Here is a 12411-nt window from a genome sequence, read left to right as displayed (position 1 = left end):
ACTTGCTGGCAGGACAATTTCTAGATAGTGCTCAGCTTCTGAGCAACCTTGGTTAGCTTCCAAGGAAAGCAAACGTTTGAAGGAGGTAGGTGGGAAACTGGAGAAAACACTTCCTGTTATTCCCGCCTTGAGAAGAATATGGCAAGGTGGAGAAAGAACGGAGGGCAAGGAGTGTTTGGTAAGAGCACAAATATCACCCAATCTCTCTGTCTAGGGCCGTAGTGGCAACCAAGACTTCTGGCCAATGTGAAGGGTTTCCTTGTGCAAGGAGACTAATTCAAATCGTGCAGGCAATTCTATCTAGTGTATTTGGAACTAGTGCAGTCCTGCGAGAGGACTGTACCACATCAGCAAAAGCACATAAACTGGCTCCAAGTAAAAGCAGGGTAGATACTGCTAGTGGGCGAGACGCTTGACGAAACAATGACATAACAAACAACAGATATTAAGACAACGGTGAAGGCACCCTCTTTCTGGAAAATTATCTTGTATTTGATATAGGCTAAAGCTGTTTACAAAATAGTTCTGTCTTCTAAAAAGACAATAGGAGTTTTCATTCAAGGGAAAATGTCTTTTAAAAATAGTTTATTGTAGGGGATATAAAGCTATTTTAAAGAATTTATTAAAAAAGTACCACCTTTGCAATCTTCATCCCATTGTTGAGCTTTGTGCTGTCGTATTATTTATCTGCTGAGAGCACCAAGAAATGAGCAGAAGCCCCATGTGACACAGCTATTGCTGGACTGCACTATTTCTGATTCCTTGTGCATCTCCCCCTTTTCGCCTTGCACCAGGGATGGGGATTGGATCCAGCTGGCGGGTTGGATCCTTACCTCCCCCCCCTCGAAGTAGCGGAGGTGGGCAGGGCCACACTATCGCCTGACATCACCCGATGTCAAAATGACACCAGGATATCCATCTTCACCACCTTGGTGCATGGTGCTTTGAAGCCCCGGCAAGTGGCGAATCACCGGGCCTTCAAAGCAACCTGCATGATTCTCTGCTACCACCACCAACCAGCTGAGTGTTGGCGCTTGCACCATGCGTGGGGCTTCGCAGGTGCTGCGAGTCAGCTTATAGGCGGTGCCTGAAACCCCCCTCCCCACTGACCCAGTCCCATCATTACTTGCCCCACACCAGACCCAATATGGGATGGCCAAAGCTGTACTGAGCTGCCATATCACCACCATCATCATGGAGACATGGGGAGAGGGGGACTAATTAGGCCATATGCCCTCCAAACCCATAGGAAACTAGCATCTTAGGGGCGGGGGAAGGCTCATCTACAGCATTTTCCTCAGCATGTTTGTCTCATGCATTTCATGGGAAGCCTTCAGCCCCTGCCCTGGCAATCTGGGAACAGACCTCACCCAGGGGCTTCCGATCCCTCCGCTCCAGCTCTTCATACACCTGAGGAGTCAAATCAGCTTGGGATTGACGTTTACCCTGAGACTTGAAAACATCCCCACGTGCCTGACTAGGTTGGGCTCCACCACGAAGGCCCGCTCGCCCTTGGTGCGCAGCAGCGAGTACAGGGCCGTGTCTTTGGCGAAACCCGACCGGCAGCGCAACTTCTTCAGGTAGCCCAGCGTGCGGCGGGCAGAAGGGGCGGAGAACAGCATGGCAGGGGTGCAGCACTCGGTGGCAGGCACGACGTTGTAGAGGGGCGGGGCCAGGCGGCGCAACTCCAGGAGGTAGTGACGCCCCACCAGCTCCACCAGCAGCATGCTGTACAGGGCGAAAAACAGGGCGACGGGCCAGCTGGGGCTGGGGCGGCCGGCCGCACAGGCATACACGAACCCCAGCAGCGAGCCCCCCAGCATGCCCACTCCGAGCCACTCCAGGATCCTCATGGGCTCCGGGTTGAGGTAGCGCTGCAGTCTCTCGGGGTGGTAGAGCTTCACGTAGAGGGCGTCTCGGAGGTGGGGCTTGGAAAAGCGGACCTGCAAGAGGTGGTGCAGCACCGGGAAGATATCCTCCTCTGGGACAGCGTCGTCTTCCACCAGCAGCACGTGCTCCGGGTCGTAGTCCTGCAACGACTTCTCCAGGCAGTAGGCGTAATCCCGTTTCTCCTTCTCAAACTGGCTGAGCGACGGCTCCAGAGCCTGCCGGCTGCCGTAGCGGTTTGTCACGCCAAAGAAGCCGGCCAGCAGCTGGGCGTCTGCGTGGCTGCCGGGCTGGGCCTCCACGTTGCAGAGCAGGATCTGGTGGCGCCGGCAAGGGGCCCCGCACTGCCGGAGCAGGTGGTGGAAGCGGGACGCCACCTGGAGGACGTAGTGGAACTCGGGACGCCGCTGCACCGTGATGATGGTGATGAGCAAGCTTGTCCGGTGGGCCTCACCAGGCACCAGCTTAGAGGCGTTGTGCGGCTGCTGCAGCCTCTCGAAGTAGCGGAGGGCGCTCAGGCCGTCCTCCTGGTTCTGCCGGAGGAAGTCTTGGCTCATGGGGCTCAGGTACCAGCGCCGCAGGTAGTAGTAAGAGTGGAGGAGGCGATGGCAAGTCAGGGGTGCCAGCACGCAGAACGTCACCGCCGTCAAGGCAAGGAGCTGCAGGAAGGGGCTGGACCAGCGGCACAGCCTCCCAAAAGGCTGTAGTCCTCGCAGGAGCATGGCGGTCACTTCCAGGGGGTCTCGGGCTCATGCCTCAGGCCATTCCTCCGGGCCAGAGGGTCTGCCGGTTGGGTAGCGGAGCTGAATCGCTAGGCTCAGATCTGAGAAGAGAGGATGGGGAGGAGGGAGAAACAACATTTATGGATTGCATCGCATCAGATCAGGCTGATTCAGAAGTGCGGATAGAAAAAGACGAGGGGCCAACACCACCTCTGCTGAAAAGCCAGCTTGCTGGAAGCAAGCACTGCACCAGGCTGAAGCAGGGGAAGGAAGAAAATGAGTGCAAAGCCACTCTGTTGCTCCAGCTGAGACCCCAGCTGTTTTTCATGCCTCTGCTTTTTGAGCTTTCCCACCCCAGTTGGCTGTTGAAAGAGCCTCTCACCAAAAACTTGCACCTGAAATTGTTCATGCCAGGCACAGGCAAACTCAGCCCCCTCCAGGTGTTTTCGGACTACAACTCCCATCATCCCTAGTTAACAGGACCAGTGGTCAGGGATGATGGGAATTGTAGTCCCAAAACATCTGGAGGGCCGAGTTTGCCTATGCCTGGGTTTATGCTCTCTACCTTCCCAGTACATTTTTCTGTTATTTATTTTACTTGTTTATTTCATGAAATTTATTATACTGCTTGCTTGTGGGATAAAACCTCAAAGCAGTTTTTTAAAAAAAGAAAAAACCAGTAAGATGACCACATCTTACGAATTTAATGCGTTCCGAATGCACATTTGTAAGTCGAAAAAAATTGTAAGTCGAATCCCATAGGAATGCATTGGGAGAAAAAATTCATAAGTAGAAGCAACCCTATCTAAAAATTCGTAAGTAGAAAAAATCCTATCTAAATCGCATCCAAGATGGCGGACGGAGCTCCATTCGTAAGTAGAAACATTCGTAAGTAGAGGTACCACTGCACTAAAAAAAAAAGCACAGCTATAATTTCAAACATACGAAAAGCTGAAACCAGAACAGAATAGACCAAACTCATGCAAACTTTCTAAACACCTGGGTAGGCTTGTTGAAATTAGCAATGTCTTCAGCAGGGACCAAAAAGCATAGTGAAGGCACCAGCCTGATATCAGTAGGCAGCCACACTGAACGATCTAGTTCTTAGGGTGCGGTTATTGTGCGGCTCCTATAGAAGTGTGAGTTCCACCAATCAAAGTGGTCGTGTGAGGGCATCTGGGGTAGGGCAATCTTTTGTGCTACACCTTTTAAGATTAAACATCTGAGGCTGCTGGCTGTATTGCTTGTAGTGATCCCCCCCCCCAAAAAATCGTTTTCATTTAGTTTTACAAATGTAAATTTATAACAATACCAAGTAAACATCCGTATATAGAGATTACTCACCATCCCTTCCATGGGTCTTATGGTTAACATTTTCAACTGTATATTATTTCATAATCTCTATTTTTTATCTGTCCATACTGTCCAAAGTATTTGTTACATTACAAATGATATTAAAATCCTGCTAATGTTTTCATCTGCTTACAGCGGTCTCCTAAATAAATAATATGTATTTTTTCCCATTCTTTCCTGAAGTTTTTGTCTTCTTGGTTTCTGAGCGTGTTTGTAGTGATTTCTAAGTTGTTCTGGGGGCCTTTTTTTTGTTTTGGCTGAAGAGCAGGATTAAAATTAAACCAGTGGTTCCCAACAGGTGGTCCGGGGACCCCCAGGGGTCCGCGAGCTATGCCAGAGGGGTCCGCAAGATGCTATTAGAATAAAAAATATATTAAATATATTTTGTATGATAACAGATTTTTTGTTTTGGCCGCTTCCTGCATGAGCAGAGTCTAGCACAAAACTAGAATTAGATAGAGGCAGTAGTTCTGCTGTATGCCGTTAGGTGGCACTTTACAAACACTACTGTTTTGCAAAGAGGCAGCGCGCGCATTCTACTAACACTCACCTCCCCAAGATGCTTTGCGCGCGTCGGCTTCATTTGTGCGCTACTGCGCAGGTACCCTGTCTTCTCCATTCCCCTCCCTCCTCCCTGGCGCGCGCTGCCTCTTTGCAAAACAGTAGTGTTTGTAAACAAAGCGTTGTTTTTCGCGGAAGCTACAGCTCGCGTAGTTAAAAATGGACCGTTGGTTAAAAAGTGGTTCATTAAAACGACAAAGGCCTACAGATGAAGAGGAAGATAATGCATTTGATGTTCAAGCAACTGTAAAAACGTATAAATATAAAATATAAAAAGACTCTTAATTTGGCTCTCACTTTTTAATTTTAGGATTAGGAATTAATGGGGGTCCTTGTCACAATAGCGGCTCGATGAGGGGTCCTCGAGAAAATTTTGTTGGGAACCCCTGAATTAAACTATCATAGATACCTGCCTGGAACAAGAAAGGCCTGTTCATGAAGGTTATTTTTGTGGTTTAAAGTTGATTATGTGATAATCCTCTAAAAGAAAAGAGTGTGTTAGAATTTTCCTGGGCTAGATGGCTCAGTTGGTTAGAGCAAAGTGCTGATCATGCCTAGGTTGCAGGTTTGATCCCCGTATGGGATAGCAGCATATTCCTGCATTGCAGGGGGTTGGACTAGATGATCCTCAGGGTCCCTTCCAAATCTACAGATCTATAGAATGAGACTTCTCAGCAGGTCTGGCTAGGTTTCCCCTACTCAAGCAGAGCTTTCTTTTTTAGACAAAGGTTTTTATACATTTGTTTTATGTAGTTGTGCAATTTTCTTTTTTGCACTGCCACAGGAAATGAAGCGTTGGGCATGCAGTGGTACCTCTGGTTGCGGACATGATTCGTTCCGGGGTGCCGTTCACACCCCGAAAAGTCCGTAACCAGAGCGGCGCTTCTGCGCATGTGTGAATCGCGATAGAGTGCTTCAGCGCATGTGCAAACTGCGCAGAACGCTTCTGTGCATGCGCGCACGGTGAAACCTGGAAGTAAACATTTCCAGGTTTGCCGTGTTCTTAACCCGAAAAAACGTAACATGAAGCGTTCGCAAGAGGTGGTATGACTGTACTCCACTACAGGCGAGACGTTAGCCAACCGCCTTACACCTGTGCAAGGTCACTTAGGTTGGCAAAGCACAGATCACATGGTATCAAAGGTAGTTTACACAGGTAAGGTCAAGCAAAGGAGAATGGGGCAGGGTAATCAAAGTATCGCCAGCTGGTCTCTCGCTGGGCCTCTCCTCCAACCTTAGAATGGTGTTATGAAACATCGCCAGGCAGCTGTCAGAGGTCTCTTTTCAAAGAAGTGTTTCTTACGCCATGACAGCCCTTCTAGAAGTGAACGCACTGCCCATAGAGGAGCAGGGCGAGGGAAACACTGTTGCCCCATAAAACTACAGTATTTAGAAGAGAGAAAACAACCTCAAGCGTGCCTTCATTTTGATCTGGCAGCTGGCAGGAGTTTTGCAGAAATCCTGTGGCTTCCGTGCCCATAGTTAAAGTGATTCATGTAACAAACAATGCCATGCAGGGGAGATTAAAGAAAACTCACACTAGAAAGGCGAGGCAGCTATTTCAAGAAGGTGGAATGAAGTTGTACCTGCAGACGTTAGGTCCCAGCTCCGCCTTTCCCCCCAGGGCTAAACCATTCGACTCTCTTAAGGAGTGGCAACCTCGGCCTCTTCCTTCCCCTAATGGAGACCCCTTTTGAGGTAGTATTTGGAAATTTTAATCCTCGTGTCTCTCGCGCCTGCTGCTCGCTCTTCCCCGCCTCAGTTAACCGGAATTAGTTTCCGGCATAACACACCCCTATTATTATCCTCGGAATCAGCAGCTCCCGTAGCCCCCATCCCCCCTCAACGCGCTGGGGTGAATTAGAGCACCACACAATAATAATCGGAAGAAAAGCATCCGGAGGCCCGCCGTAGGTCGCAGGGAGCCCCACAAAGATTTCGGGCCGGCCTGGATGCTTGAACCCCAATCGCCCGCCTCGTGCGTCTTTACGCACAGAAATGCCTTTTCCAAATGGCCCCGGGCAAGCTTCCCACCTGCTTACAGGAAGGTTTAAAAAACGGAACTGATCTTTCCGCCGCCCACATACCTGGGGGAAAACCACCATCGCCCAGATACGAGTCGAAGAAAGCCCCTCAAGTGGGAGGAGAGCGTGCTGAACCCACACTGGAACAGATCCGGCACTTAATCCGGAGTCCTCCCTGTTGCCCCGTTACGCGTCCCGGCAACAGTTCGGAGTCCGCCTCCCGCTTTTTCCTGTATGCTTGTTGCTCTCCTGCTCGCCGGCAGGGTCCCCCCCCCCCGTTTTTGTTTCCTCCCTTGCCTGCCTCTCTCTGGCAACGAGGGTGGGATCAAAGACATGAAGGCTGGACATGTGACTACCGCGGCCAGGGAGAGAGAGAGACGCAGAGCGGAATCCCAAGCCATAAAAAAAACACACCACAGTTGCCTGCAGCAGCTGGTGCTGCGCGTCTTCTAGGGCTAGACCAGGCATAGGCAAACCAGATGTTTTCGGACTACAACTCCCATCATCTTTGGCTAACAGGACCAGTGGTCAGGGATGATGGGAATTGTAGTCTCAAAACATCTGGAGGGCCGAGTTAGCCTATGCCTGGGCTAGACGCTTGGCGATGGGTTTCTGATGAGATTCATAGCATCCTAAAATTGTAGGGTTGGAAGGAATCAGAGGGTCACCTACACAAACTCCCTGCAATGCAGGAATCTTTTGCCCAACATGTGGCTCAAACCCTTGACCCCGAGATTCAGAGTCTCATGCTCTACCAACCGAGCTAACGGTATTCATTCCATTTATCAATTTGCACATTTTTCAATAATAACAGTAACAATAACAATGCATGTTAACTTGTGCTTCACAATTCAGATGGATAACATGCCCTATGCAAAAACACTTCAAAGCAGGCAAGGGCAGCAGCTGGTAACATTTTGGCTTGGTGAGGCTGCAAGTTTTAACCTTGCTGTTTGCACCCCAGCTCCTAGAAGAGTGAACAGAGTACCATTGTCTCCTATGAAGAAAACTCCATTATTCTTTGCACATCTTTTATGGACAAGGGAAAAACTTCCATGTAAGATGGAAGGCAGGATTGCCTTCAGCGCTGTATCAGGAAGTCCCCCCCCCCTCAAATACATATTTTTATTTTATCATGCAAATACTATTTTACATTTCATACTGTATTTCTTACAATTTCAACATATACATATTTTTATAAACTGTATTTGCCGTTATACTTTAGCATTTAATTTATTCTTTATTCCTGAGAGTTGACTTCCATTCTTCTTTCTTCCGTCTTCTTATATAGTCTTTATCTTACGCATTATTCTGTCTACTTGTTCAATTTACAATTTATACAATTATTTTAACATTGTTTGGTCAACATCTGTGTCATCCTTGTTCAAATTACTTAAAGAGAAGTCCATTTATATTTTGTCTTTTCTCATCTTCAATCTAATAAACCAAATTCTCATAACCTTATAAATGGCAAGTGTGATGCTGAAATATACTAAAAGATACTGAAAGACAATATATTTAAAACGATGTATAGGTGGTCTCTTACCCTGACCAAGCTAGCCAAAATGTACAGAACAGGAGACAAAAAATGTTGGAAGTGCGGGGAGAAAGGAGGTGACTTTTTCCACATGTGGTGGAAATGCGATAAAATTTAAGTCTATTGGGAAAACATCTATAATGAATTGAAGAAAATATTCAGATATAATTTTAAGAAAAGTCCAGAGGCATTTCTACTGGGAATGGCCGGGGAAGATGTTGAAAAAAGTGATCATAAGATATTCCTGTATGCAACAACTGGGGCGAGGCTGCTACTACGGTAGCAAAGATGTGGAAGCAACAACAGGTACCAACGGTGGAGTAAAGGCAGCAAAAAGTATTAAAATACCTGGAAATAGCCAAAATAACGGGAAGGATTAGATGCCAGGGTTATGAAACATTTCAGAAATAATGGGCTAAATCTGAATCATATATAAGCAAATTGTGTTGAAAATATCAATACCAGTAAAACTGAGATATACCTTGTAACAGGAAATACAAAAGCAAGTTTTTAATGTTTGACGTTTTATTATGTTTTTATGTGCTGGAAGCCAGCCAGAGTGGAACCCAGCCAGATGAGCAATGTACCGGTATTATGATTATGATTAAGAAATTAAGGTAGACACCTTTCGATGTGAGTTTTGGAATTTATGCATTCATGACACCATAATGCACCCATTGCCAAAAATACTATACATGCAAACACTTTTAAAATGCTTCTAGTTGCACATAGTTTTCTCTCCCTAGTTTTTATTATCTTTATTTATTAAACTTAAGTTTGCCAACCAAAGATCTCCATGTGGCTTACAGCTATAAACACAGACACAGACACACGCGCACACACACACACTACCGTAAGGGAAGAAGAAACAGAGGGAGGAATAATGCAATCCATCAGTATATCGTCTAACATAACATTTATGAGTAAACAATACACCCACCATATAAATAATAACAAATAGCCTTAGCTATACTCAAAAGAATAATCAAATAATACTTCTGCTCACTAATTAGAATATAAACAGTCAACCCCCCCCTTTTAACCCCCCCCCCAAAGTCTAGTATCAGGCCAGCTTGAAATGTGTTCACAGGTTAGCACAGGAAAAAAATAAACTGGACTGAAGAAATCACATGGAAAGGGAGCAATCTTTTATTTAAAAAGGGGTGGTGGTCCCTTTGAATATAAGAGCAGCTATGCTGGATCATGTCAAAGGTCCATCGGCTTCAGCATCCTGCTTTCCACAATGGTAATCAGATGCACAATGAAGCCCTAAGCAGGATCTGAGGCCAGTAATGCATTTCTGATGTTTGTCTTTGTCAGGTTATTCAGAGAAAGACTGCCTCTGAACCCGGAGAAGGAAAGACATAAGAAAGTTATAAGGAACAACCAGGTTCAGAAACAAGTCTACTTCTAAAATATGCTGAAGTCAGGGTGACTAACAACAGAAAAGCCCCCCCCCCCATTTCTCTGTTGCAGTCATATTCCCTCCACATTCCCTGTTGCCCTTCAAGTAAGGGGGAAAAGGAAGCCCCCCCCCCTTATAGCAAAGGAGGAAAAAGTGCTGCTGATTTTTCCTCCCAAAAAGCAGCATGTGGAAAGTTCTCCCCCCCCCCCCCCTGCCCTCTGCCTTGTGGCCATGAAATGAAATAAAAACAAATCGTTTCTCTCTCTCTCTGTCTTCCAACATCTCTCTCACGCACTGCAGCAAGCTAGATTGTGGCACCTGTCTGTCTCAGGAGACAAGCCAGCTAGGGAAGAAATAAGGTACATATACAGATTTGAAGAAGCACAGTTCTGATTAGTTTAAGGTGGGTGATCACACACACACACACACACACACACACACACACACACACACACTATTTTTTGTGCCTGGGGACTTGCTGGCCTGAGAGAAACAAAAGCAGGAAAAAGGATATTTAAGAAGGGGAATCAAAGACCTTCCCTGTTGATTTAATTATTTGCAATAAAAACAAAAATAGGGTGGGGGGAGACTTCATCCAACCAGTCCAGCTAGAGACCTAGAAGGCTAAACTAGAAATCATGAGATTCTGCAGGTTTCAAAATATGCATTTCCTTCCCAATGTACCCCAGAACTCTTAATTTACATCAGGCACCCCCAAACTTGGCCCTCCAGATGTTCTGGGACTACAACTCCCATCATCCCTAGCTAACAGGACTAGCGGTCAGGGATTATGGGAATTGTAGTCCCAAAACAGCTGGAGCGCCAAGTTTGGGGATGCCTGATTTACATATTTAAATTTTATCAGATAACTTTAATAACTTTATAAATATACAAATATACATACTCTTTGGCAGAGTTATTGTTTGGGGGGGTGTTTTCTTTTTTGCTGTTATTGATAGTAACTTTTTGTAGCTGTGTTTAGATCAGGCATCCCCAAACTTCGGCCCTCCAGATGTTTTGGACTACAATTCCCATCATCCCTGACCACTGGTCCTGTTAGCTAGGGACCATGGGAGTTGTAGGCAAAAACATCTGGAGGGCCGCAGTTTGGAGACGCCTGGTTTAGATCTTATTATGCGCTCATTTCACACGCTAGCAAGGTTATGCTTAAAATTCTACAAGGCAGGCTTAGGCAGTATGTGGATCGAGAACTCCCAGAAGTGCAAGCTGGATTTCGAAAGGGCAGAGGAACCAGAGACCAAATAGCAAACATGCGCTGGATTATGGAGAAAGCTAGAGAGTTCCAGAAAAACGTCTACTTCTGCTTCATTGACTATGCAAAAGCCTTTGACTGTGTCGACCACAGCAAATTATGGCAAGTTCTTAAAGAAATGGGAGTGCCTGATCACCTCATCTGTCTCCTGAGAAATCTCTATGTGGGACAAGAAGCTACAGTTAGAACTGGATATGGAACAACTGATTGGTTCAAAATTGGGAAAGGAGTACGACAAGGTTGTATATTGTCTCCCTGCTTATTTAACTTATATGCAGAATTCATCATGCGAAAGGCTGGACTAGATGAATCCCAAGCCGGAATTAAGATTGCCGGAAGAAATATCAACAACCTCAGATATGCAGATGACACAACCTTGATGGCAGAAAGCGAGGAGGAATTAAAGAACCTTTTAATGAGGGTGAAAGAGGAGAGCGCAAAATATGGTCTGAAGCTCAACATCAAAAAAACCAAGATCATGGCCACTGGTCCCATCACCTCCTGGCAAATAGAAGGGGAAGAAATGGAGGCAGTGAGAGATTTTACTTTCTTGGGCTCCTTGATCACTGCAGATGGTGACAGCAGTCACGAAATTAAAAGACGCCTGCTTCTTGGGAGAAAAGCAATGACAAACCTAGACAGCATCTTAAAAAGCAGAGACATCACCTTGCCGACAAAGGTCCGTATAGTTAAAGCTATGGTTTTCCCAGTAGTGATGTATGGAAGTGAGAGCTGGACCATAAAGAAGGCTGATCGCCGAAGAATTGATGCTTTTGAATTATGGTGCTGGAGGAGACTCTTGAGAGTCCCATGGACTGCAAGAAGATCAAACCTATCCATTCTTAAGGAAATCAGCCCTGAGTGCTCCCTGGAAGGACAGATCGTGAAGCTGAGGCTCCAATACTTTGGCCACCTCATGAGAAGAGAAGAATCCTTGGAAAAGACCCTGATGTTGGGAAAGATTGAGGGCACTAGGAGAAGGGGACGTCAGAGGACAAGATGGTTGGACAGTGTTCTCGAAGCTACGAACATGAGTTTGACCAAACTGCGGGAAGCAGTGCAAGACAGGAGTGCCTGGCGTGCTATGTTCCATGGGGTCACGAAGAGTCGGACACGACTAAACGACTAAACAACAACAAATGATTTATGTGGACATTGTTCAGTTTTGTTGTGTACTTTTTGATGTGCTTTATTTACTGTTTATAGTATACATGTACTCACTTTTGTAATTATGCCATTCTTTTCATGTTGTAAGCCACCCAGGACATGGTTTTTAACTACAGAAAGGCGTCATAAAAAAATGGTGATAATGATATTTTTAGAAATCCCAAACCCAATATAGCCCAGTAAATTCGCAATAGTTGTGCAATAATACTGTAGATTGTTATTGAGCCAGCCAAACAGGATCAGCTACCTACAGAATTAAGAAGACTGCTAAAATAACTAGCGAGTTTTCTCCTAACCTTAAAAAAATGCATACCTCTTTCCGCCAAACTCCCTCACTTCCCCTTGAGGTGAACGGAATTTATGGCAAACTGTTGCTTTGGTAGCCATACAGGTTGGCCAAGTCTTCGAATAACAGATTTTGTCCGCCATTACAACTTAGGGCACGAAAACTTCAAGCTACCGCGAATGAAAGGGGAAATAAG

General features: G+C 46.2%; 1 protein-coding gene across 4 annotated transcripts; it reads right to left on the bottom strand.

The window, feature by feature from the left end:
- Positions 1-470: 470 nt before the first annotated feature.
- PGAP4 (post-GPI attachment to proteins GalNAc transferase 4) lies at positions 471-12368 on the bottom strand. Of its 4 annotated transcripts, none has more exons than XM_088658764.1 (2): positions 12243-12368; positions 471-2710 (listed from the first exon to the last, which is right to left on the bottom strand). In XM_088658764.1, the coding sequence occupies exon 2, from the start codon at positions 2607-2609 to the stop codon at positions 1419-1421; it is 1191 nt and encodes a 396-aa protein (XP_088514890.1). In that variant the 5' UTR covers positions 2610-2710; positions 12243-12368; the 3' UTR covers positions 471-1418. The 4 variants fall into 4 exon arrangements, with proteins under 4 accessions (XP_088514890.1, XP_034996816.1, XP_088514892.1 ...); XM_035140925.3 differs by lacking the exon at positions 12243-12368 and adding an exon at positions 6611-6856; XM_088658766.1 differs by lacking the exon at positions 12243-12368 and adding an exon at positions 6062-6539.
- Between the last annotated feature and the right edge of the window lie 43 nt (positions 12369-12411).

The sequence above is a fragment of the Zootoca vivipara genome, chromosome 15, assembly GCF_965207765.1.
Source record: "Zootoca vivipara chromosome 15, rZooViv2.hap1.1, whole genome shotgun sequence".
Lineage (NCBI taxonomy): Eukaryota > Metazoa > Chordata > Lepidosauria > Squamata > Lacertidae > Zootoca > Zootoca vivipara.
This window is presented reverse-complemented; position numbering and strand designations above follow the sequence as displayed.

Coding starts and splice junctions, on each gene's coding strand:
- PGAP4 (XM_088658764.1), bottom strand. CDS start 2,609: ATGCTCCTGCGAGGACTACAGCCTTTTGGGAGGCTGTGCCGCTGGTCC.